This window comes from Scleropages formosus, chromosome 4 (assembly GCF_900964775.1).
Source record: "Scleropages formosus chromosome 4, fSclFor1.1, whole genome shotgun sequence".
In the NCBI taxonomy this organism is placed as follows: Eukaryota; Metazoa; Chordata; class Actinopteri; order Osteoglossiformes; family Osteoglossidae; genus Scleropages; species Scleropages formosus.
The window spans coordinates 5,278,789-5,305,414 of NC_041809.1; the positions used below are offsets into that span (position 1 = coordinate 5,278,789).

At 44.7% G+C, this 26,626-nt stretch overlaps 2 protein-coding genes across 9 annotated transcripts; one reads left to right on the top strand and one right to left on the bottom strand.

Moving 5' to 3' along the window:
• Positions 1-20: 20 nt before the first annotated feature.
• ppp4r3b (protein phosphatase 4, regulatory subunit 3B) lies at positions 21-17,370 on the top strand. 3 transcript variants are annotated; one of them, XR_001966021.2, is made up of 17 exons: positions 21-689; positions 1,365-1,420; positions 1,826-1,924; positions 3,970-4,593; positions 7,933-8,010; positions 8,131-8,247; positions 8,797-8,913; positions 9,141-9,311; positions 9,409-9,505; positions 9,724-9,765; positions 9,872-10,030; positions 10,395-10,564; positions 11,062-11,201; positions 11,663-11,814; positions 12,455-12,573; positions 12,788-14,474; positions 17,296-17,370. XR_001966021.2 is itself a non-coding variant. In XM_018749520.2 (16 exons), the coding sequence occupies exons 1-16, from the start codon at positions 548-550 to the stop codon at positions 12,881-12,883; spliced, it is 2,379 nt and encodes a 792-aa protein (XP_018605036.1). In that variant the 5' UTR covers positions 21-547; the 3' UTR covers positions 12,884-14,750. The 3 variants fall into 3 exon arrangements, 2 of the variants coding, with proteins under 2 accessions (XP_018605036.1, XP_018605038.1); XM_018749520.2 differs by lacking the exon at positions 17,296-17,370 and having other exon boundaries at positions 12,788-14,750; XM_018749522.2 differs by lacking the exon at positions 17,296-17,370 and having other exon boundaries at positions 23-689; positions 9,141-9,272; positions 12,788-14,750.
• cfap36 (cilia and flagella associated protein 36) lies at positions 14,809-25,868 on the bottom strand. 6 transcript variants are annotated; one of them, XM_018749524.2, is made up of 12 exons: positions 25,606-25,868; positions 23,935-23,999; positions 22,270-22,371; positions 20,274-20,388; positions 20,045-20,132; positions 17,768-17,927; positions 17,319-17,414; positions 17,014-17,131; positions 16,731-16,876; positions 16,473-16,634; positions 15,797-15,900; positions 14,809-15,626 (listed from the first exon to the last, which is right to left on the bottom strand). In XM_018749524.2, the coding sequence occupies exons 1-12, from the start codon at positions 25,706-25,708 to the stop codon at positions 15,566-15,568; spliced, it is 1,320 nt and encodes a 439-aa protein (XP_018605040.2). In that variant the 5' UTR covers positions 25,709-25,868; the 3' UTR covers positions 14,809-15,565. The 6 variants fall into 6 exon arrangements, 5 of the variants coding, with proteins under 5 accessions (XP_018605040.2, XP_018605039.2, XP_018605042.2 ...); XM_018749523.2 differs by having other exon boundaries at positions 15,811-15,900; positions 25,606-25,867; XR_001966022.2 differs by having other exon boundaries at positions 15,590-15,626; positions 15,811-15,937; positions 25,606-25,867.
• Between the last annotated feature and the right edge of the window lie 758 nt (positions 25,869-26,626).

A 26,626-nucleotide genomic window follows, 5' to 3' on the forward strand; every position in this document is an offset into this window, starting at 1 on the left:
TACACATTCTCACATTTGCATAGAAACTCAGGCCTGTGGCGAAGTGTAGTACAGTAGAGTACAGTACAGCGCTGATCAGATGGCTACACGCTACTTCCGCCTTTTGAATTCCGTCTCCGCGTTCACGTTGTACGTCAAACAGGTCTCTTTCCGGCCTCCGTAGCCCCTGCAAGGAGACCCCGCGGCGCGCTCCGCTCTGATTGACGTAGGAAAAGAAAAGGCTTGAGATCGGATTACAAGATGGCGGATAGTGGTTTGTAGAAAGAAGCGGTCGAGATACACATTGTTTTGTACCTGTTACCTTCAATTTTAATTTCCTCGGCCGGGAATATCAGAGGAAGGTTTATGTTTTCTTCAAAATATTACCATGTTCTATGAAGAGATTTAAGCCGAGATTCGGTGTTTTAGAGCCACGGGCTAGTTCGTAGCGCGTCTGGAACATGCGGGTGGAAACAAAGTTAGGAGCTCGGGGTTGAGAAAATCGAGTTCACCGAGAAACGCGGCCGGGGCAGCGGGACGGAAGCGGCGCGAGAGCGGGACGGAAGCCATGTCGGACACGCGGCGGCGCGTGAAGGTGTACACGCTCAACGAGGAGCGCCAGTGGGACGATCGGGGTACCGGCCACGTCTCCTCCACCTTCGTGGAGCGCCTGAAGGGGATCTCCCTGCTGGTCCGAGCCGAGTCCGACGGTACGGGCAGCTCCACGACGCTTCTACTTCACTTTTCCGTCGCTCGGCGTTCCCCTGCCTCCGCTCCGCTCCGACCCCGTCCAGGCAGGGGGTCCCGCTCCGGGTTCGGCTGCCCTCGAGACCGGCTCGCGCAGTCGCGGCGGGAGTCTCGCGCCGTCCTCGGTTCCGTCGTTCGCGGGACAAATGAAAGAATCGTTTCTTAAACAAATAGAAACGATAGTTATCCGAGGTCCACTTTCGCGGGCTTCTTCATCTCTTCAGTAACTTTTAGTACTGAACAAATGAGTTGCTCTTCAGAAAGCTTTTTTAAGTGTTTGTATTCGGGTTGCGAGTGGAGTTACACACGACACGGGGAGATCGTGACGTGACGCGAAAGAAACACTTAACGCACAGAACTAGTCTGTACTTTTAGTCACTCCGTCAAGTTGGAAAAGTGACATATTTGTAAATCTATTCATAAAACAACTGTTAACAAGTAACTCCAACTTTTCTCTTAACTTGTGTTACCTGAGGTAAATTTACACCTGTGAAGTGTTTACCTGAGGTAAATTTACACCTGCTGAAGTGTTTTTCAAGTTAACTTTTCCCTTTCAGCTTTCTCATTAGTTGTGACCTTTTTTTGTTTGCTGTGGCTGTCTGCAAGTGGACTTTATTAATGAATAAAATATTTTGCAGGTTCGCTTTTGTTGGAGTCCAAAATTAGCCCCAACACGGCGTATCAGAAACAGCAAGTAAGTGTGTAGTGAAGGGGGAGGAAAAGGGCCTCAGATCACCCTCTTTGCCCAGCTTTTGTCTACATTTTTATCTTCAGAAACTAGTTTCTTGGGTGATGTCTCTTTGCGTAATTCGCAGCCACACATTTTAATAATATAGCTGCACATTTTCATAGAAATGTTATTGAAACGTGCCACTCAGTGTTGTCACGACAGCATGGTTACTGGTGGAAGTGATCATTTTTCCGTGAGTTATATGGAAGGATGTGTCAAAGTCAAGATGACTCCTCATAATGGCTTCTTAGAGTAAGAACTTGCATGAAGCAAGAACTCTTGAGAGTGGAGTTAAATATTACAATGTTTCTTCTTTGAAATTGTATCATAATTGTGACCATTTCTGTCAACGTGGCCTTGCTTTTGTAGGACACCCTGATTGTGTGGTCCGAAGCAGAGAACTATGACCTAGCGTTAAGCTTCCAGGAGAAGGCCGGCTGCGATGAAATCTGGGAGAAGATCTGCCAGGTATTAAACTGACTTCTGAATTATGTGGAGTTTGGTCACTTAATGTACATTTATGTTTATTTACATTTAACTGATGCTTTTCTCAAATGACTTAATTTCAAGCTACCTACATTTATTTTCCTGTTCATACAGCTGGGTAGTTTTTACAGGAGGTGTGATTTGAACCTGCAACCTCTGTGTCTAAAGGCAGCAGTTTAACCACTATGCCACCTGCTACTCTCAATTACGCTCATGGCAGGTGTGATGTAGATCTGAGTAAATGCTTTTCTTTGCGAAATTTGAAACGGCAAAAGGCCATCCATCCATTTATCATCAAGAGCTACTTGTTTTGTGCAGGGTTGCAGTGCTCTGGATATATCCCAGAAGCACAGGCCGTGAGGCAGGGTTCACCCTGCATGGGGGCCAGTCTATCTTGGGTCATTTACACACTCGTTCACTGTTATTCATCAAGTTAAATAAGTTAAATGAAATGTTATATTCATGTATCATACAATTTTGATGTAAACATGAAGTATATCAGGAATAAAGGAATGCCTTATGAGTTGTCTAAACTAGTTGTGCACTACATATAGGGAGAGAGCTGTTATTTAAACTGATAAAATAGGTACCATAATTTATATATTGCTTATCAGAACTAAAATGTGTGTGATGCTGAACATTTTTTTTTTTGCAAAATTAGTTTTATTGCCTGTGAAGTGTAAGCTGTGCAATAGGCTGTGCTCCTAAAAGGAAGTACTGGTCTCATTGCCTGTTTACTGAACATCTTGCTGCTGTAGAAACATTCACAAGTAACATTGTATGCTCTTAGTATGGCCTCTTGGGTCATGTTCCTAAGATTCAAATTGCAGGACATTCCAGGATTTGCTGTGTTTTGCTTCCCTTATGACATTAAGGTGTCTCATTCCAGGAACTTTCTATGACAAGCACCATTTATTACTTTATTTTAATTTCCAGTTTGTGGTATCTGATGATTGAATTTTGCTTAAGTTTTGGTATTAATGATTATGTGCTTTGAATTAGAAATTTGATGCAATACTGTCCTGTACTCTCTCAGGTCTGAATTGTAAATTTTAAACCTTTGACCTGTGTGCTTTCTTAAGACTTCTCACAGTACCAGTAATTTAGGATCAGCAATGCTGCCAGGTTTACAAGTTAATTTTTTTTCTCCCGTGCTCAGCAGCATTATGGTGGTATATTGAAGTCTGAAGTTCACAAAATACTTTTTTTTTTTTTTTATTTTTTTTTTTTTTGAAGTCTCTGATCTTTCAAATCAAATGTATATTTTGAGTATAGCTTTTATTTGTCTTTTGGTTTACAAAGGTGTGGCTTTGTTTTTGTGGTTTGACTTGAAAAGAAACACCCAGGATGTCCCGTGTTCACCAGGTTTACTCATCGACTATGGAGTTTTTCTGTAGCACCTAATGAAAATTTTCTCTTAAAATCTTGTCGAAGATGTAGTCTGGCTTCTACTCATAAGTAGAACATATGAGTAGAAGCCAGACTACCTAAGTTTTCATGTGAATTTTATATAACTTACAGGTTTGGAAGTTATATCTGTGGCATTTTCATGCTCTCCGTGTGTTTAAGGATTTTTTCGGGTGCTGCAGAGGAAGTAAATTTGTGACTACCCACAGTGTGTGAGATTGTGTATTGCTCTGGTGTCTGAGTGATTGACTGTAGGTTGTGTACTGTAGTGTATCTATATCAACTTGGATGAAAAGGTGTCAGCTAAATAGTATATAGTATTCATTGTAAGAATGAATGAATATAAATGTTAAATACAAGCAGAATAATGCTGGGTTAGGAAGTAAGCAACAGTAGAAGTTGGGGAAATTCAAAAGAATTGAATCTTAAAAAGCTCCTTTGGTATATAAAAAAAAAAGCTTAGTTGCAAACCTCTCTTTCAGGATATACTGGGATATACTAGGACCACAACAGTGGTGATTGTATGGAATCTTTTTTTTTTTTTTTTTTTTTAAAAACTGCCTGAAAGGAGTGAACAAGACCATCTAACAGGGTCTCTTGGCACCTCTTTTTGGTCTCAGGTGCAAGGTAAAGACCCTGCGTTGGAGATTACCCAGGACCCAATTGATGAGTCTGAGGAGGAGCGCTTTGAGGAGATGCCCGAGACCAGCCATCTTGTGGACCTACCACCCTGTGAGCTCGCTAAGCTGGAGGAGATTGCTGACCTGGTCACTTCAGTGCTGTCCTCTCCCATTCGGCGCGAGAAGTTGGCGCTAGCACTCATGAGTGAGGGCTACATCAAGAAGCTTCTGCAGCTGTTTCAGGTGTGCGAGGATCTGGACAACCGTGAGGGACTCCATCACTTGTATGAGATTGTGCGAGGTGTGTTATTTCTCAACAAGGCGGCCCTCTTTGAGGTGATGTTCTCTGATGACTGCATCATGGATGTGGTTGGTTGCCTGGAGTACGACCCTGCACTGGTGCAGCCCAAGCGGCACCGTGAGTTCCTCACCAAGACAGCCAAGTTCAAAGAGGTAATCCCCATCACGGACTCGGAGCTGCGGCAGAAGATTCACCAGACCTACCGTGTCCAGTACATCCAGGACATCATTCTACCCACCCCCTCCGTCTTTGAGGAGAACTTCCTCTCCACTCTCACCTCCTTCATCTTCTTCAACAAAGTAGAGATTGTCAGCATGCTACAGGTGGGTCCACCTAAAATAGTTGTGCCCGGTTCTGGGTCCCCCCCTCAATGTCTGACTGCCGTGAGAGCTCGAAAGGGGTGGACACATGAACTCGCTTTCTGTCTGCACACTGTGAACCATTTGCTTCTTTTTACTCTGTGGAGGTGTTACACACTTGGAGGAGTCTGCTGTTCCCCATTGTACCAGCAGCACTGTAGGCATCTACTTTGCGTCTCTCTGAAAAAGAGTGGAAAAAATCCTGTAGTCTTTCACCCAGGGGAACAATGGGCAATCTGCTCTCTGGGCCTCTTCATCACACACCCATTGTGTTGTGGTGGGGACTGGAAGTTTAACCATAGTAAGGCACTGATGAGCCAACTTTGGAGCGTGTACACATAGCCTCTAGCACATTCATAAATTAATGACACCACAGTGCTTCTCTGTTCCCCCTTCTTTCACTTCTCTAATATTAATCTCACTGCACTTTGAGCAATGACTCTGGTACCTAAATTCATTTAAACAGCCAGGAATTTCATTCTGCCTGTCCCCATCTCAAAATCCATCTATCCATTGTAAGTGGAGATAAAAATTTAGGTATTTTTCTTCTTAAATATGCAGCAGCAGCTCACGTGTCAAGTTGTACCACGTCCCGTCTCTGAGCTTCATTTTCCTGAGTACCTAGAAGAATGATTTAGTACTCTTGGGAGCTTTGACTCACAGAAAATTGCAGGTCTAATAATGGGGGTGGAAAACACTAGGTGCTGTGAATCCTTTCATGTGCAGGAGAAATGTCCTGTTCTATTTATAGAATTGGTAATTTGCTCATGGCTGGAATTGAGTGCATTTCTTCTTTCCCAGGGATTTTTGTGCTTTGTCAACTTTTGGCATTTTGTGAGCACTCCTATTGCTCAGCCTTTTGGGGGGGTGGGTTCTGTAGTATGTCAGAAACCCTCTGTAAAGGATGCATAAAGCAACAGGTTATGTGAGTTCCTTTGGATAAATGCATGGTTAATGAGTCAGCTGTTTATCTCCTCACCATATGCTGTCTTTTGTCTGTGGCTGTCTGGTCCTGTAATGGCTGAACTATGGCTTTATACAATGATGGCTTTAAAAATCAACAGAATTTTGGTCAGAATTGCGGACAGCAGATGGTCTGATCTGTGTGCTGAATGCTTATGGAATAATCTGTTGCTCTGTATGTTAAACAGGCTATTCCCAGTATAGTTTGGGCCCAACAGACATGGTTGTCAAATACATCATTAGATGTTGGTTTTATGTTGGAATGCTTTGGTTGAGTCCTTCATTCTCAGATGGCTTATGTTTTGGTAGAAGCATGTGACAGTCAAGAAGGGAAATCCAAAAATAATCTGCAGGCCTGTATATGAATACATGTTTAGGTGGGCGAAGATTGTGTTCTGGGAACCAGAGGGTTGGTTTAGTGCTCTGACTCAGAATCTGGAGAGAATTTAACCTGAAAGCCCCTGTAAAGGTCTAATTCTCTTTCAGGAATTAGCTGGTGAAGTCCAGGGAGTTGACATTTATAGGGTTGAGTGGTGCGAAGAAAAGGGAACTAGTTAAATGGGAGGAAATGTTTACTGTTTACATCTTTACTCCTGAACAAGAGATGACCACAAAGGGAACAGTATCACATCAGCAAAACTCCGGCATGGATGACATGGCACAGAAAAACTTTTCTCCCATAGTCCCATTGAAAGACGGGAGTTTCTTACAAAATTTCAACTCTGTTCAAAATGGTATATTTTTAGTTACTTTTATATGATAAAAGTAATATCCAGCTCACCATGCTGATTGGGGAAAAAGCCATTTGATCGCTTAGTAAAGCATCAAGTACCTTTTGACAACACCTACAGTTTTCCCATATGTGGTTTATTGTGAAAGTTGTAAAATGATACCCAATTACAGTGATAGCAGGCTATATGGATTTTTATGTTTGTACTTAGAAATAAAGTTTATCTTGAGTAGAACTGAGAATATTATCCAGTTGTATTCATTTATAATCTTGCAATGAAAACTAAAGCTCATTGGACTGTTTTATTTAACTAGCTATCTTGCTGTCAAATTAGTTTTTTCACATCTAGGAATCCTCATGTAAGACTGAGGCTGTGGCTTGTTAGCTAGCTGTGAAAATGCTGGCATATCTTCTACAAATAAGAAATATTCATAGAGCCATTAGTCGCAACCGGATTTTCACATCTGGACTGCAGAAATACATAGGAACCCAGAATACCTGAAAACAGAAAATGACCAAAGCCTTATCAGTACAACCTATGCTGTGGAGTGCAGGTACTTTTTTTTTCTCCATTGCAGTGATCTTTCCCAAGAACCTGCATTCTGGAACAAGCTTGTCCTAATGTGACCATGATGTATCCTCTTCGAAAAGGGGAAACTTGTGAGCGGTGCTTTAAAGTTCACATGGGGAAGTTTACAGTATTTCATAGTGTAATTAACAAAGTAGTATCACTTCTATAGTGTAGCAGGTTTGTGGTGCAAACAGTGATGATTCTGTAGTGTACCAGCTGTTTGCTAATTTGAGCAGCTCAGATTTTATTCTGCTGTCTAACAGCCATTGTTCATAGCAGAAGTATACAGGAAAGCAAAGCTGCACATTTCAGGTGTAGGTTAAGAGCATAGAACTATAACCTGAAAGTGGATGGTTCAAGTCCTAAAGTGATATATCACTATTGTGCAAGATCCTTAACCTGACTTATTGTACACGACCCTGATCTTAAATCTGGCAGATTGTTTTTTTTTTTTTTTTTTTAAATGAAAGCAGAAACTGCTTCTTAGCCTGCATCAGTCGGGGGGTAAAGAGGTTCATTTTCTCCTGTTAATACCAGATATATTGTAGATGGTGATTTACGTTAAATACCATGTGAACCTTTTAAGCACTCTGCTAAGGTAATTTGCGCTGTAGTTGATGTTTCTGTAATGCAGAAAAGTACGTATTTACACCAAGCCATTACTAATTATCAAATTGGTTGAAGGAAATTTAACAGGTCTTAAACTGTAATTCTGTCCTGTCCGTAATTTGTGAAGTTGCCTGATTTTCTGTTTAGTGCTATAATTTATTTAAAAGAACTGAATGCTACAGCTGTCTAGTGCCTGCTAAATGAAGTAGTGTAATGTAGGGGACCATCAGCTAGTCATGGATAGAAATACTGTTCGAAACTATTAGACTAAATAGAAAAGTTTAGGATGTAATCATCCGCAGACGAAGTGTTCGTTTACTGTTGAATGTTATAAATTAGATCTGTTGTTACATACAGTCTTTGTGACATTCTCTTTTTCAGTTTAACCATTTTACAATAACTGTGCCTCTGTGTGATCCCTGGACAATAGGAAGATGAAAAATTCCTGACTGAAGTCTTTGCACAGTTGACGGATGAAGCAACTGAAGAAGGAAAGAGAAGAGAATTGGTGAGTATAAAACATTCCCATTTGTGTTTCACAGGAAATAGGTGGTTGGGATTCTTACATGCATTGATCTTTAAGAGAATCTGCTGTTTTATAGATGAGCTGTGTCCTTGTTTTCCACAGGTCAACTTCTTCAAGGAGTTCTGTGCTTTTTCACAAACATTACAACCTCAGAACAGAGATGCTTTCTTCAAGACCTTAGCTAATCTGGGTATCCTCCCCGCACTGGAGATAGTGATGGTGAGGCATTAGTGGTGCGTGCATCATATTGCATATAAACAGAAGGAATGAACAGACTTGCTACATGTCCTGGTGGTGGGATGCACCAGTAGGATTACCAGTGTCCCGTTTTAGGTTTTGCATTTTGGGATCTTTCTCATTTTGTTGAGAAAATAAGAAATTACACTGATTGCTCTTAGATTTACATTTATTCAATTAGCATTTTTCTTTAAATTGATACACCTTATGGTAAATGCATTTCACAGCAGATAAGCTTTAGAGCCAACAGACAGTATCACTAGACAAATAGTAGCAGTACTGTTTGATAGTTGACTTGCAGGTACATGTTACTCAGACGTGAATGGCAAAGGCACTGAAAAAATATGGGCTAATTTACAAAGCTGCCAGTCAGATTTGGAGAGAAATTGCTTGTAAATTGGAAATGGGTGAGAAAGAACATGTCAGTCTGTAGATTTCTCATATCTTCTGGAATAGCTCATTCAAGTTCTTTGCTCTGAATGATGACCGTGTTTTGTCTGTGTGCCTCATGTAAGCGACTGATGTTTGCAGGGCATGGATGACCTGCAAGTTCGAGCAGCAGCCATAGACATCTTTTCCTACCTGGTCGAGTTCAGTCCGTCCATGGTGCGGGAGTTTGTAATGCAGGAGTCACAGCACACTGATGATGTAAGTCCTGAAGATGAATTTGGACTCACCCACAGATGCAACCTTGATAGAATAAGCTACTCCTCCTAATGTGCAAGCAAATTTAATGGTCTCCTTGTATTTCTGTACACCCACTGATACAGCTGGCCAGTTTAGCTGTCCTTGTCTGATAGCATGGTAATATGGGGAGTTGAAAAATACTACTCTAACTTAGATGTGTGGTTGATGACTTGATTCCTCCTTTGTAGGATGTCCTGCTGATCAATGTGGTGATTAAGCAGATGATCTGCGACACGGACCCGGAGCTGGGCGGTGCCGTACAGTTGATGGGCTTGCTGCGTACCCTCATTGACCCTGAGAACATGCTAGCGCCTACCAACGTAGGCCCACGTCTTCCCCGTACCCCTCTCCAGGAACATGTATTACCACCCCAGTCCTGAGCTAGTAGGTCTCACAAGGTGTACTGTTCTTTATCGTGATTTTTTTTTTCCCCCCCCTTCACGCCCTCTCTGACAGAAAACGGAGAAGACGGAGTTCCTCACTTTCTTTTACAAGTACTGCATGCACGTTCTCACCGCCCCGCTCCTGGCAAACACGGCCGAGAGCCCAAAAGGTGAGAATCCTGTTTTCTCTAGTGCTTGCCATCTGGCTTGTTCAGCACTGGGTGTTGTTTAAGCAGTTTATATTTTGTCTGTTTTAAGAACTGCGGTATGGGACATAGAACTTACTTTTTTCTTCAACCCCATTTCTGTAGTTGGTCAGAATTTGGTATCCCATGTAAGATGGGAAAATTGTTTTTAAACTATATTTCATAATTTTGTTTTTACATAGATTCACCGGAAGGTTCTGCAAAGATCAATCCAGTTTGTCCTGGTGAGCTCAGTCTAAGTGATCTATTTTGCTTGTTTTGTTGATCTTTGTGTTCTCTTCATGTATGTTTTGATGACACTGAGGGTACCACTGGTTCTGTGTTCTTTAGATAACTTCCAGACAGCCCAGCTCTTGGCACTGATTTTGGAGCTGCTGACCTTCTGTGTGGAACACCACACCTACCACATCAAGAACTACATCATGAACAAAGACCTGCTGCGCAGGGTGCTGGTGCTCATGAACTCAAAGCACACCTTCCTGGCACTGTGTGAGTGACCATGGTAGGGTTGGGCAGTCTGTAGACTGTTGCTTTGGAGCCAGAGGGTCAGAAGGGGCTGCTTGCCATTTGGCAGATGGCAGGGTTTTGGTGGGTCGGTGGGTGAAGCAGCAAAGGTGACCAACTTTATTATTTGCTTTAAGTCACATCCACATCACAAAGCTTCACAGCTTTGTGCATTACTGGTTTTAGTGTATTCAGTGTAAGTTGTTCATTCAGAACTTGGAGCTTATCTTGTCCAAGCTGGGAGAATGTCTCCTGTGTGAGACAGTAAAGTAGAAAAATTGTAATTTCTCCATGTATTAAGGTTAAACACCACTCAGAATTTAACGTATGACTGCCTTTTCCGTCTCAGGTGCGTTGCGGTTCATGCGGCGGATAATAGGGCTGAAGGATGACTTTTACAACCGCTACATCATCAAAGGGAACTTGTTTGAGCCAGTCATAAATGCTCTGTTGGACAATGGAACAAGATACAACCTACTCAATTCTGCCATTATTGAGCTTTTCGAATTCATCAAAGTGGTGGGTTTCAGCGCTATTACGGTCTTACGTAATGTTACAGGTTTTGTTTTGAAATTCTGTTGTCTAACATATTTAATCACCTTTGAGTTTGAATAGAAGATGAAAGCTCAAAAAATAGTTCCAAGGACTTTGATGCAAGTCTGTTTCCTAGCAGAGAATAACAGCTGCAAAAAAAACTTGCTGTGAATTGTCACCAACCTTCTATAGTGCATGTTAAGTATTTAGTACTTTAGTAATATAATGGAGGAGCTGGTAGCATAGTGTTTAGCGCTTCTGCTTTTGGACCCAAAGTTCACAGGTTCAAATCCCATCTCCATCTTAAGAAACCCCTAAATTTCTCTAGTAAAATTACTCGGGTGTATAAATCGGTTAGTAGTTGTAGGTAACTTAATGTGTCACTTTGAGAAAAGTGTCAGCTGAATGAATAAATGTATGCGTACTAACAAAATGTGCCCTATTATAGACTAAAGTTGATCTCCTCTTACTTTCCTGTTTAGGAGGATATTAAATCCCTTATAGCACACATTGTGGACAACTTCTACAAAGCACTTGAATCCATTGAATATGTCCAGACTTTCAAAGGCCTGAAGACACGATATGAGCAGGAGAAGAACCGACAGAATCAGAGACTCAGCAGGTTAGCGGGGTTTTACATGCAGCCTGAAACAGCCGTAGGGTGGCACAGCGAGTAGTGCTGCTGTCTCGCAGCATCTGGGTGGTGCGAGAGGGCATGGGTTTGATTCCCTCTGTCTGTGTGGAGTTTGTATGTTTCCTCCGGGTGCTCTGGTTTCCTCCCAAAGACATGCTGTTCAGATTCACCCATAGTGTGTGAGTAACAGAGTGTGTTCCACTGATGTGTGGATGAGTGACCCATTGTAAGTAGTGTATCTAGTGGTGTGAATAAGGTGCGTGGGCTGATAACACTACATAGAGTTCACTGGAAGTCATTTTGGAGAAAAGCATCTGCTAAATAAATAAATGTAAATTATGAACTTTAGGGCAGTTGAAATATACTAAAGACGCAGAATTGATTGTGCGTCATTGTCAGTGGTTTTCCAGTTTTTGTGCGCTTATAATGTTCCTCCTATTGCTTGATAGATACCGTAGAGACACCAGGTCTCTGGAGGATGATGAAGAAATGTGGTTCAATGAAGAAGATGACGATGAAGAAGGAGAGGTCATGGCGGAAAAGGGAAAGTCAGAGGAAGACTTTCCGGAGAGTTATGGAAAATATATGGAAGCAAAAAAAGGTACCTCTTTTCAGTGGTGGTGAATCTTGAACTAGTAAAGTGAAATGACTCCAATTACATTTAACTGCATTTGGGAATGGAAATTGAAACAGTGAATTGAGAAGGTGTGTGTATCCTTGTCCATTCCCGGTACTGGAGGGTCCAGGGCTCATTGATGTTTAATAAATGATTATATGAGTGCCTCCTACTACTGTCATTAACCTGCAGGTGGCAAGTAGTCAGCAGACCTTTAAATCCCTGTTAGTTTTTCTGCAGTTTTTAATTTGGCCTCTGCCTCCATGGCTAAATCTCATACTCGGCTGGAAACAACCGGATTGGAGCTGAAATGTAGAAGAAATTACAGGCGGAAGTTTAATCAATCCACTTAATGCATTTGAATGGTTGTTACCAGGCATGGACAAAATCTCGCTGTTAGCTTGATTATAGGGTGAAGGGGACGTGGATGTTGCAGCAGTGCGGTTTTGCAGTTATAATTTGGTTAATTACTATTTCTTAGAGCGCACGACTTGAACGGGTCCCCTAGAACAAACTGGCTCGCTGACATGGCCCTCTCTTCTTTCTGTAGTCGAGCAAGACGGGCCGAAGTTGCCAAAGTGGACCTCCGCTGGCCACTTTAAGTTTTCCTTCTCTCGTTCTGCAGGAGCAGCGAACGGGACCAGTGGCACCAATGGGAAGTCTGCGGCTACACCTCCCAACCCCTCAAGTCCAAATGGCTCCTCCGCAAAGTCGGCTGCACTGCCCCCTGCAGCTGTTTCCAAGGTGAGCAAGTGCTTCACCCTTAAGAGTTGCTGTGATGGTCTTAACCTCTCCTAATAACATGACTCTTAGGTGCTCTGTGTTCTAATGTCTTCGAGCCGCTCTTTATGCACATTAACCATCGTAGGTAGCAGCTGCAAGCTTTCTGAGGGAGTCTTGTCAGGGATTCAATAAAAGCAGGAAATGGGTAAACCTACTGCATGTACTTCACATGCAGGCTGGGTTGGTGGGTCTCGTGGACTATCCAGATGACGAAGAAGACGACGAAGAGGTGGAGGATTCACCGCGAAAGCGCCCCCGCTTGGGCTCATAAGACACGAGGTCCGTCCTCTTGGAGCGAGTCTGGCGCCACTGTTCCATTGCCCTCTGGACTGAGACACCTCCGCGCCTCGTCCCACTTCCTCCAATTCTGATGATCCCCACTGCCCACCTACTCTGCCCATCCCTTCCCCATCTCCTATCTGAGGAGGACCAGAGGAGTCAGGAACAGTGCCAACAATCCCTGCTGCCCCCCACTCCCTACCCCTGCACACTCTTGTCACACCTTCAGGAACAGAGCACATCCTGTTTCCTGAACCATTTTAGGCATGGAGCAGGGGATGATGGGAAGGCCAGTCAAGCTAGCAGGACTAGCAGCTTAGTAATGGAAGCTTGATTGGCTTACCTTAAAATAGCTACAGATGTTGACACTTGAAGGGGGAACTATGCAGGGGGGGAAGGAAAAAAGATCTTAGTTCCAAGGAGCAGGACTCAAAATTTTTAAACTGTCTCCAGTGTTGAGACTCATGTAGGAACTGCATCAGCCAGGAATCTTGTATTCATAATTTTATTAAAAGTACTGTAAAGTGTGTTTCTTTTTTTAATCCTTTGCCTCCAATGATTTGAAAAGGGAGATACATTAGCCCTCGTGGGACCACTGTTGATCCTAATTTTAATTCAGATGTTTTCATTTGTTGTAGTAGGAAAGTTGCTATGCTGGTTTTAATTAAACGTATGAAGTGCAGTAAAGGTTTGCTGCCGTGTTGGAGGAATTCAGTAAGTTTTCAGCGTTAGGCCGCTTCATCCTTCCTTCAGAAGCACCTTGTTTCCTCTGCCTCCCTCATTTCATTTCACAATGTTCATCTGTTCAGGGAAGTGTTTTATCAGGTGCGGACAAGGGTGCGTTTGGCCTTTTGACGCTCTGTGGTGCTCGCACACTTCACTGCTCCTGGGTGGGGATGCATGTTCTGCTTCAACCAAAAGGGGGCGACACTAATGGCAGCGATGGCTAGCTGTGGGGTAGGTGGAACTGAGTTTAGCGCCGGTTGTTAAACAATAGCCATGGTAAATCTGCAGACATTCCGATGGACAAAATTTTTCAACTGTCACAAGAACTGTGAGCATTTCAGTGTAAACAAGGTGTGCTGAATTTGGGAGGATATACACAGTAAATGAACATTTTGAGATTTTTTTTTTCCTCCGCACTCTGTCCATGAATTTTTGTACAATTGCATTTACCACTATCTCAGTTCTACACCATTTGTATACCATTTGATATTTGAAATGTTTAAAATTAAACGTGACCCTGGCATTAAATATGGTAAGCTAGTTTTTTTTTTTTTTGTCAGATCACTATGGAACACAGGGTCCCTGGGAGGGGCACTTTTTTCAGGCTGTCATCACGTCTTTCTTTTTCTTGTCACTTGTTCTGGAACATCCACACTGTCATTTGGGTCACACTGGATAATGTATATGCTGTTTGTGAATGTACAAACGTTGAGTGCTGTCGCTACAGCAGGGCTTGAGGGCAGAGCCGAAGAGACGGCTGTCAGGGGCATTAGGAGTTGCGCTGCTCAGCTGGATGCGAGTGCAGGGTCATGTGGCTCTTTGTACGCACCGCTGCCCTATTAATCTACCCTTCTGAGGTGAGTTACACCGCTGCTCTCCTAGTTTCACACTTTCTTCTACAGTGAGGGTCTGTTTTGTTAACTAATGGTTAGTTTCCACCAGCAGACACCTCCACCTGTGCTGTTCTGCAATGTTAACTTGTGGACATTTAGACATTAAGCAGCAAAAGGGGCAGAGCGTTGGTACCTCACAGTGCCTGAGCTGCTCGTTCAAATTCAGCTTAGGATGCACAGTCTTTGGTTTCCCTGCATTTGTAACCCTGTGACATGTCAATGTTGATGCTTTGCTCCTACAAAATTGTGCAGATCAGGGTGTTCCAAGTTTCTCACATCTACACACCAGTTGCAGTTGTTTTCCTTTATGCTTTTTAAAATAAGTAGCCCGGAGCATGGACACTTTCCAGTGGTACAGTTTACAGTAAAACAATTTCACATGCAAACTAGCAATGGGTATTGCTTTGAATACAGCAGGTTCAAAACTGTTCTGTTCAACAAATTGGCTCTGTGTCATCTGTGGGACATGGTTACTTGGACCCTCCTGCCATTTTCTTAAACATTAAAAGCTTACACATAAATATTGCATCCCAAGCTGTCAATGCATTTCAAAATTCCCTAAAAGCAGTTTCATAATATAAAAAAGCATCATGCTCCTCAAATTTAGATATTTACACTTTCTACAGCTTTGATTAAAACACTGGATTGTGTATATTGCTATAAAAATGACTTGAACATACAAGGAACTATAAGTTAATATATTAAGAACATGATTTTACATTGAATGTGAAACTGTACCATTGAGATGCGAGTAAGTGTAAATCTACAATTGTACCTTAAGTTTATAGGCAACTGTGGTTTAAACTATGAGCTCTAATGGAAAAAAACAGCATACAGGTCCATAACGGAGTACATGACTTGCCCAGGTGAGACTAGCGCTAAATTTCAATACTGCATTTATCCACCAGAACCACACCTTTCCACTGGCACTGGAGAAAGAAATGTAGCCCAGAATTCATGTATGTCCCAGGAGGCCTTTGAAGTCCAACATGGCTAAATGACTGTGTGCAGGAAGAGACAATGGCATGTGCTTCACTTCTTGATCACCTCCTCTTTCAGTTTTTCAGCCAAATGTTTCCTTTTCTCCATTTTCTTCCTTTCTTCTGTGGACAGTTCCTGCGCGGTGAAGACAAAACAATTCAGGGACAAACGCAATGAAGTTGTACATTACGTGACAAAGCAGGTAGAGGAACGGGGAAAAACGTGTCAAGTAGCCTGAGCTATGCTTTTCTACAAGACAGCTACTCTAGGTCTATGGCAGAGCGGAACTATGACTTGTCTCTCACACAAACACGGTCACCTTCTTCTGGGGTGAACTTGCTGCAGGCAAGACACTGCCTCTCTCATCCTGCACAGTGTTTCTGCTAATGTCCCTCCTGGGAATGGCCTCCTGTTCGCATGTGAATAGAACACATTGCGTTGGGGTTCTCGTGGAGGGAAAGAAAGGCAACCAGTGAAATCGGAGCCAGGAGACACCTTGGCTTTGCCCTGTAACCCTTACAGCATCCTGTGGTACATACAGCGTGCCAATGGAGAGCTGTGTGACGTTTGTATGGAGATGAACTTTTAAGTATGGTATCGCATATCAAACTCATGGAAAAATCCACAATTTAACAATTCCTAAAACGACATGCTGGCCACAGCTATCACGGTTCTGAAGTGCCTCAGGTCAAAAACTGTCCTTCCTGGTGTGGACGCAGTGAAGGTCATTCAGTTCAAGGAAGAAAGTATTTTGGAACATATCCTACCCAGACATATTTTGACAGCCCTTAGAGTTTCATGTTCTAAATGTTCATGTTCAAGCAGCACATTGCATCTCCATAAAAACACCACTTTGCTGCTGAGGATTAAGGCTGGAGAGCAACATCCTGCTGGTGACCCAAAAGGAGCAGTCTGCTGTCAGGCAAAGCCTCTCGCATACAGCTGCTCTTTTTGTGGGGGCGGGGTTCAAGTCGGCGTTACCGGTAAGCTGGTGGCGGCGCTGGTGGCAGCCTCCTGCAGCTCCTCAGTTGCAGCTGTTTTGGGCCTCTGCTGCTCCTTCTTCAGGGCTTGCAGCTTGTCCCTCTGCTGCCGGAGGTATTGCGCCCTCTGCTGGAGCTGCTCCTGCTGGGCTGCCGACAGCTCCTACAAACACACACACACACACAGATGAGAGGAATGGCAAAGTGTGAGAAGATGTCTGTAGTACTGCACTGTAGCCTGGATGACTGGTGGACTCACCGCAAACGGTCTGGAAATGCCAGCCTCTTTGCGCGCCTCCTCTAGCCACGCCTTGGCTGCTTGATTGCCGCTGTTCTCCTTGGCCTTGTCCCCTGGCGGTTGCGGGAGCTCCTTGCCCTTCACTGGGGTCCTGACTGTAGGAAGATCTGCACCACCCCCCCCCCCCCCCCCCCCCCCCCCCGCCATAGGCACCAGGGTAGGTGAGTTAGTGGCACTGCGTCACACTTTCCCGTCTACTTATTTCCACGCGAGAGGCACACAGACCCGACAGCAACAGTGCTACCTGGGGGCACCTTGGATGTGCTGCTCGGACTTGACTTGGTCTGGCTCTTCCCAGGTGTCTCTGAAGTTCTACAGGCATTCGCTTCTTTCTTCACCTCCTTCCCTGGTGTGCCGCTCATCTGTGAGAGGGAGGAGCTTGCGTGTCATTTCCACCCACTTCACCTGTCAGCCCTGCAGACTTTAACCCTGCTAACGTTCTCACGACGAGGTCGAGTCTCACTCAACCACTAGACGGAAACCCTTGCTGCTATGTGCTCTTTTTTGACTAACGCTCTCGCTCCAGGGGACAGCCCAGCTCACGGTTACCGTTGAGGCTCCACCAGAGACAGCGGGACCCTGGGACTGTGTTCTGGCCACCGCACTGGACCTGCCTCTGTCCGACGGAGCCTCTGCCTGCTGCACCTTTAGAAAGAGAACACCAGCTGGGCTCAGTCGACATGGGAAAACACTGACGAATCGTCTTGCTCGTGCTGGCTAACATCGGCCTGATCTGCATGCCCCCTACACTGTTTCACGCCTGCAATCACTTTCAATAAAAGAAGTTAACGAGTTATCGTCCATCATCCTGTAAAAACAATCACTTTGATAAAATACCTTCTCTTAGTAGAAAACTTCAGATAATTGTGGTTGTATTCCCTGCCACAGACATGTCATGTATGATGGACATGAAACCTCTCTGGATATTTTAACAGCTCTCCAATAGTGAACTGATCAGTTGAACTGCCTGTGAGATTCCCCCTGCCAGGGCGGCACACCTTGCTCCTGTCGTCTGTCTGCTGGGCCGAGGGACTGTGCCGCTTCTCCATTCTGTCCAGCGGCACTTGATCAGAGCTGCTGCTGGATGTGGAGCCCATCATCTCCTCCGACAACAGCATCCTGCGCGCCAACTCCTGGTCATACTCCTCCTTTGACCTCCTGCGGGTGGATTGACAAAGAGACACTAGGTGTACAGTGGGCCAGCTGCTGGGCTTGTCCATTCTACCTGCGCTGAAGAGAAAGCTGATCATCATCCATAATTCACAACGTATGTGCAGTAGAAGGCATACTAGTTTACAACACACACAGAACCCAAAAGTTACTGTCATTTCGTAGAAGATGACTTGCAATGGGTTCCCCTGAGGAAACTATGTACCCTAATTTGGGTCATTAAAATTTCCAGCAGTGACAAATTTTTATTTGCACACTAAACAAAATAACTAATGATTGTAGAATGTGGAGAAATTTCCTCCAGCCACTGACACTGGAAAAAAAATTCATCTTTGTTCAATTTATGATATTCGGTTCAATTAATTCTCTTATTAGCACCCTTCCCAAAACTTTACTTCAGGGCACTTGTAAACACGGAATGAACACAAACAAATATAAAAAGTATGAGGACATGCAAAAATTACCATAAGTAATAACAGAAAATTTAAGAAAACTGGCTGGCTGCTACTGCTGGGCATGATGACACTGCTCAAAATGTGACAAAATTTTCTACGATTTCAGTGAAGCTTGAACTTAAACATTCGGCACAAGTGCCAAATTAATTGAGTCTCAGCTACACAGTCTACTTCCATCTTGTGCATTTAATGTGGAAGCCAGTCAATGAAATTACAAACTGAACAGAAAAATACATTGTCTCCACAAACTGAGTTGAACCCAGATGGCAGAAGATTCATCCCATAAATGCTCACCATCTTATTACTGTTTTCCAACACGTACCAACACCACACACAAGCTGTAAACACTGCTGAATAAAGTTCTCCCACAATCCTTTTTGTTTGGGTACTTTACTGCCATCTACTGGCCACAGCTCACATTCATGAAATTTACATTCATTTATCTGACACTTCTCCAAAACGATTTATAGTTTTAAGCTACGTACAGTTTTTTTACCCATTTATTATACAACTGGGTAATTTTACTAGAAAATTTGAGGGTAAGTACCATCCTCAAGTGTGCTACAGCTGGAGGTGGTATTCGAACCTGTGACCTTTTGGTCCAAAGGCAGCAGCTCTAATCACTACGTTGCCAGCTGCCCCACAGCTAGGTAGGGAAATGTTTGTATCTTTGAAAACTTGTAACCAGACTAACGCAAGCAGCCAGCATATATGCAACAATAACTGGGTGCAGTAAGGAAATTGTGAGATTAGGTGTTGCTGTGCTACTGCCAAAAATGCATGCACGCAGAACCGCGGTTAATTGACAGTAGGTAGCCGTGACTGTGCACTCCAGCGGCATCCCTACCCCATGATGTCAAGCACAATCATCTGCCTGCCACTCTCCGTAAGCTTTTAACAACATAATTAAATTTATCGCTGGCTTAAACAATCTAAAACTGCCACGCTTCCGGATATTCCCTCCTTGCCGATTTTCACGGTACAAGGCTTGTGAAACATCGCCACTCAGTTGCAACCAGACAAGAGAACAGAGAAAGTCTTCAAGTGATTGTTACAGAGAAGGCAGAGATGCTGAAATAAAAAGACGAGTGTTGAAGCTGGTGGCAGCGGTGGGGGTGCGGGAGGAATATTTAAAAGGTTCAGGTGTGATGTTGCGCTGACCTGCTTACAGAGGAAATGTGATGCCAAGTCCAGGAGACCAGAGCTCACCCTGACCTGCAGGGACCACTGCTGACAGAGGCTTAGCTGACCACAAAAAAGCACCTCTAAGGGTTGGCTTAGCTCCGTCAATCCCATCACAGGTAGAGCTGATGCAACCGCCATCGTACGAGCAGACAACCTGTCCCAGGCGCAAACAGCATGATGGGATTCTGCAGTTTCAAAAAAAGACGCCCTGAGCTGCGCCTATGGAACAGAAGCAGCGATGCATCTGAAGTGGTGACTGCTTGCTTGCACGGAATCCAAAACGCCAGGAATACGACGCAAAGGACCATGTGATACGTATCCATGTCCGAGTTCAAATAAAGATTTAGAGGGGTATGATTCAGTGCGATGCAACACGCCAAGCATACTGCCTGAAACAGGTTCCTCCTGCATCCACAGAAAAACAGGTAGAAGGCGTTGGGAGGCGCGGCTCGTAGGACCACTTACCTGAGCACCTCCTGCAGGATCCTCATCTCCTGCTGCTCCAGCTCACTCATCATGTCTGCTCCATCTGTGAGACAGTCAGGAAGTGCACCTACAATGCAGAGCATGCTCATTACCCAAACACTACATCAAACTTGACTGTGTATCCAAAATTTGGAGAAAAACCAAGTGGCATAACAGCATCATTGTTCAGCTAAATCAGAACTGGGCAGTGGTGGCATGTTAGTTATACCGTTCCTCTCTTTAATGACTCGCAGTGCCTGCAGCTGGAGCTCTACGTTCTTCTGCACCATCAGAGAGCGGAACATCTGGAAGTCATCGGTCGCCAGCACCGGCTGGAACACGGTCTGCAGGCCCAAGAGAGCAGGAGAAGCCAGTCATTGTGGGGTAGGTGGGGACTGTTGTGGTAGGAGCTGGTGGTGGGGAGCAGGTGGGGCTCTTGAGTTGAGCCTTGTCGCTTTTTTGTGGCAGATTACAGCCGACACCTCCAGCCGAAGCAGCGGGACATCGAGGCGACTGCCTCGCGGGCGGGAGTCTAACAGCTGAAAAGGGCTTTGTAACCTCCCAAACATTTGTCTCATCATGGGTGCGTTTCTACAAGACGTACATGTTCAGGATTTATGTTTAAAAAAAAAAAAAAAAAAAAAAGAGTATTCTGAAAGCTACACAAAAACTAATCCTTTATTTAGTCATCAAGACCCGTCTGCATCAAAAGTTGGAAACGGAAAGCAGATGAGGATCCTGTGGCTTTCTTGACAGCCCTGGGGTTCTCCATGCCGTGGAGCCCTGACAGCACATGGCAGCACCAGGGAGCAGAGACCCTGTACAGAATGACATGAACTAGGTCAGCTCCCTGCTCTCCTTCAGGGTTCGAGGCCTGCACTCCCAGGATCCCAGGAACTTAATCAGCCCTGTAGGCTTTTTCTGGCTCAGGTAAGTCCCAAGGGGCACATCTGGGAGCAAGGGCCAGTCCTGCCCGAGGTGAAAACAGCTACCGGGAACTGATCCCGTGGCCTGAATAACCCGATTCAGGACTGGCCAGTTAATCCTGCCACAGTCGGACTGGGTTTACCTGAGGTAATAAGAGTTCAACTCCCTCACAGAGCCACTGTTCAGTTCCCGGTAATACTGCGCTATACGTGCTGACGCTATATCCTCAAACAAATTTTTTATTTTTCTCCTTGCCTTTAATTTCAACAAATTAATTACTCCTTAACCACTGCTATTTACCTATATAATTCTATCACTACTACTTCGCTGATGTATTCTTGATTTAATTCTGCTTCTCCTTGGAGAAGAAAGTGTAAAATTAGAGCACACATCAGATGTGGTCCTAGCATAACGCATCTGCTGCTCAGGGGACAAAAATCTCGGTGTATTCAATACAAAACCTGACGCTCATTTTTAAATATTTAAATTGAGCTGCACTTGATCACATCTTAAGAGCACCCAGTCCAGTTAATTTAAGGCTTACAGAGAAGGGAACTGGAGTGACAGGGTGTGGATTAAGCCAGGCATTTGAGGTCTCCTAGGAGCTACAATGAACGGACGTGCAGACCACGATTGATTTTACAGAGTTTTCTGTAGTGATTTGAATCAGAGTGAGGGGGACAGTATAGAAACGGATAACAGGTCACAATAGAGACACCCGATTTCAAAGCTGAAACAAATCATGCAGCGCTAAAATCTTAGCAGAGTCATACGGCATTAAGTTTGGCTCGATGGCCTTTACTAGGGACTTCTACTGGAAGTGCTTCTATCAATTCTGCCCTGGAAATGAGATCATCTCCACCTGACAGCAGCAGGTTACACACAGGTTACATGCGCTGCAGAGGGTGGGGAGCATGGCACAACACACTACTCCTTTCTATCCTCAATAAGCTGCAGAGCAGTGCATTGTGGGATGGCAGAGTGGGGAAAAGAGCCAGTCTGAAATTGAGGCATGGGCTGTTCAGAGTAGGACAACTTCAGAACAGCAAATCCAGGAATTATGGGCACCTGTCCTCCAACATCTGTTCAGTGCAAAACTCCATAGATTAGAGAGCAAAGTGTTTTGACAGGTAGAATCGGCCCTCATCCATTTCATTGATTACTATAGTTCACAGCAATATGTGATTTGCACTGCTGAAATGTGCTCTCCAGACACATCTAAAAACATCTCATCCTAAAGCAATGATGCAGATCAGCCCCTTTTTTGCAGCGGAGAGAAATGCCAACATGCATCATACCTGGAGAGCCTTGGATTTGGCAAAGGGGGAGGAACACGCTTCCAAAAACTGCTGTTCATTGATTCCGACCTCCTGCATGTAGTTTTCCAGAAGCTGCTCTACCTGGAGGGCAAACATTTGTAATATGCATTACTGACACATAATACACTGATGTTGGTGGTATGATCAGCACGGGAAAAAATATGCTCAACTTGAGCTTCACACATTAAATCTGTGCAACAGTTTACCTTGCAGTTTCTAAGTCCCAGGCTTCAGCAACATTTTTTTCCATAACATAAAAGTGAACGTGCTAAGATTGTTTAAAATAATCTATATACACACACACACACATACATATATATATATATACACACACATACATATATATATATATATATATATATATATATGGGGGGCGCAGTGGGTTGGACCACGATCCTGCTCTCCGGTGGGTCTGGGGTTCGAGTCCCGCTTGGGGTGCCTTGCGACGGACTGGCGTCCCGTCCTGGGTGCGTCCCGTCCTGGGTGCGTCCCCTCCCCCTCTGGCCTTACGCCCTGTGTTACCGGGTAGGCTCCGGCTCCCCACGACCCCGTATGGGACAAGCGGTTCTGAAAATGTGTGTGTGTGTGTGTGTGTGTGTGTGTGTATGTATGTATGTATGTATGTATGTATGTATATATATATATATATATATATATATATATATATATATATATATATATAGCGAAGGAGGGACCATGGAAAAAAACAAGGGTATGCTATAAAATTATGAAAAATCAATTTGTCTGGTCTGCTCAATGCTTTTAATATTCACCCAAGAAAATAAGTGGACAAAAATATTACCCAGACAGGTTAAGGAAACACAATACTACTACTGCTAATTATTAGGAATCTCTGGCACAGAACATAATAGGCAAAAAATTACGTATGAAATAAACTTCCCTATAAGATGCTGCAACAATACCCCAAAGTTTATTTATCTTTCAATAACTGATAGTAAAATCGACGCGGAACACCGACGTAACTCTGCAACCCCAATCCGGGCTGCTGACACGCATGCAGATCCCTGTCGAATGTACCCTTTTAATAAGCAATGAGTCGCTGTTGCGAGAACAACACGTGTCGTAAATGCAGCTGATGCTTCCCAAGTGGCTTCAGTGTCACGCAAATCACAACGGAGAGTCTAAACATGAGCACCTCATGTCCCTCAGCATCTCTCCCAAACTGCTGTGCTGGTACATGCTGCTCCGAAGCGCACCAGTCTAAATGTAGACCGCTACGAACCGCGTCACCGGGGAACACGGTATTTTTGGCGTCGACCAAAAGCCCGAACGAGCGCGAACGAAGTGCGGTGCTGTCCTGGGACGGCTGGGGGGGGGCGGTGCGTCTCCCGTGCAGGCGATACATAACAGCTCAATAGTTATTAAAAGGAGGCAACAGGTAGCACGGTGGTTAGAGCCACTGTACGTAACTGAAGAACTTGGGTTCGAACCCCTCTCTCACTCAGTGCCTCTCAGTCAAGGTACTGACCCAATAGCGATAGAGTAAATAAACTACCCAGCTTTAAAAATGTGCAAACTGATGTTAAGCAGCTTACCGCACACACATAACAAGGTAAGTTGCTTTGGCGAAGAGTCAGTTAAGTGAATACATAATACAGACGATGATCCTGAGCGTGAACCCACCAGTTCCTTGTACTGCTGGTGGATCTCAGTGTAGGTCAGCTTGTTCTCATCTTCGTCGTCAAACACTGTAAAACACACACAAACACACACACACACACACACACACACACACACACACACACACACACACACACACACACACCATCATTCCTGAGCCCAGCACAACAGCCCCGTTACTGCGTTCAAACCTGGGGCCTTTCAGCCCTTCAGCGTTCCATCACCGCCCCACCAACCCAGCCATATATATATTACAAACCTGGATATTCATATATATGTTATACAAGTACATTTCACAAATATTGATTACTGTTAATGTAAAAAATGTGCTCCAGTAAAATTACCCGGCTGTATAAATGGGTAAATAACTGTAAATACATTAACACTAAGTCGCTTCGGAGGAAAGTCCGAAAGTGTCAGATATATTCATAAAATTAATAAATGTAAGAGTAAATGTAAATGCAACGGTGTCCTGTAAAAAAAAAAAAAAAAAAAAAAAAAAAAAAAAAAAAAAAAAAAAAGGAAACTAATATTGACTTTATGGAGCAAGAAATTATAACTATTACTAGGCATTAATTTAAACGAATGGAACAATCAAGAGACGATTCGTCGAATGTCTCCTGAAAAAATGGTATTTAAACAAGTTTGCTGTGTATCGTACGCTGGATACGATAATCGATATCATTACCTTCAACGACATGATTTTTCAGCTGCTATTTTTATGAGAAAAATTGCGATGTACAGTTATCGTTATGTACCATTTACTGCAGTCTTCTTTCACCTGAGGTAAAAATTGTTTTCAGGAGAAAAACCGGGAAAAAAAAAAAACGACTCGACTGCACGGTCAGTCAGTGTCTCCCGTGACCTTTTCCTGCGAATACTGTGTACGTGACGTGAGAAAAAGCGAGTGGAAAGCCGTGTGCTGTTTTTACCCTACTCTGTGTTTTACCTTACTCAGTTTTACACGGCGGGTTACTACTCTACAGTCTCTAGAGTCTACTACTGCGCTGGCTGAGCGCGTAAGGGATCAGACTCGTCCTCCCGACCGCCGCTTCGCCTCCAAACCAACGGCGCCGGACAGACGAGACGGCCAGGGTCACTAAATCAATGCAATCTGTTACCATTATCAATATCATTATTATTATCATCATCATTATTATTACTATTATCATTGTTTATTATTATTATTGCTGCAGCGAAAGGGGCGTTTCTGTGCCTCCGGAGCTCCACCGCTGCTAGGTTGCTAACAGCAGCGCAGCAGCGGGACACGAAGCGGGACACAAACTCAGCGCGCAGCCGCGCCGCGAAACACCGAAACCACAGTGAACCTGGAGCCCAACGGTGTGGCGCAAACCCGCAGCTCGAGCGGCTGCCCGGTGGTTTGCTACAGGGAATTACACCGCTCGGTAGGGTAAAAGCCTTGGTTAGCAGCTGGGCTAGCCTAGCCCTAGCGCAGCGGAGCTAGCTAGCCGCCTCGCGCCCATCGCCGCACCAGCAGCGCGGGAAAACGAGAGGGAGCGCCGCGGACTGAAGGGGGGGAGAACTTTTTTATCCAGAACTTTCTTCTCCGTTTTACTCGTCCTCTACTCCACTCTCCAGCTGCGCTTTCCCTTTTCTTCCGCGCCCTCCGCTCACCTCCGTCTAGTACCTCCGCCGCTCCCGCCCGGGCCGTACCTGTACATTTGTTCTCCATGAAGTCTGTGACGGGGATGACCCACTCGGGGCTGCCCAGGTAGCCGGCGATGCTCTCCAGGACCCACTCGCTGTCCTCGGCCATGTCCGGCGGCGCTGCGGCTGCGGCTCCGGCAGGGGGGGGGGGGGAACCGGAGGAGGAATCGTCAGCCCACGCGCTCGTGCGAATCGCGCGCAAGGCGTCCCGCTCTCGCGACTCCGTCCCGTCTCGACTCCTGATCGGTTCCCATGGCGACGCGTTTTGCGTCACGGGGGGCCGCGCGCGCCGCCCGCAGGCTGGAAGCGAGCCGCGTGCGCGTCACCGCTAAATCCAAACGGCACGGGACGGATTCATTACTTTCAGTTTAATGTGCAGTCGGTGATGTTCGAGTGTTTCCTAAATGCGTAATGATTAATAGCGCAGTACATCCGCTCTTCGCGTGTTTGAAGGTGAAACAAAACTGGGACATCAGCATCTGCCTCAGTCAGTGTGTGTGTGTTCCACCGATGAGTGACCCAGTGTGTCTAGCAGTGTAAGTCCTCTTGGTGTGTGGGCTGGTAACACTAGAGTTCATTGGAAGTCGCTTTGGAGAAAAGTGTCTGTTAAATAATGTAAATCTGTGCTTCGTTATATAGATAGAGACCTGGGATTATACTGATACAGATGAGATTTCCCCACTTTCGTCTCATCCCGAAGCAGTTGGAAGGCGAATGAATGAGATGTTAAATATTGTCCTAAAAGGTACTATAATAAAGTCAGGCGTGGACACATCTTCCCCCTCATAATAAAGTATAAACCATCATCGACATTTATGATGACCAGACAGCGACAGGCCGTCAGCATCATCATCGGCACCGCGATCGTCGTCATTTTCTTCGTTTAGGTCCTCGTTTACCGTACCTTCCTCGGGCCACGGAGGATTTACCGCACGCCGTTAAGCCGCCGGGTCGCTGAGCTGCGCTAAATCTGGAGCGACGCATCATCTCTGGAACTTTCACTCTGCCCTCGCGTTGCGCGCGGCTC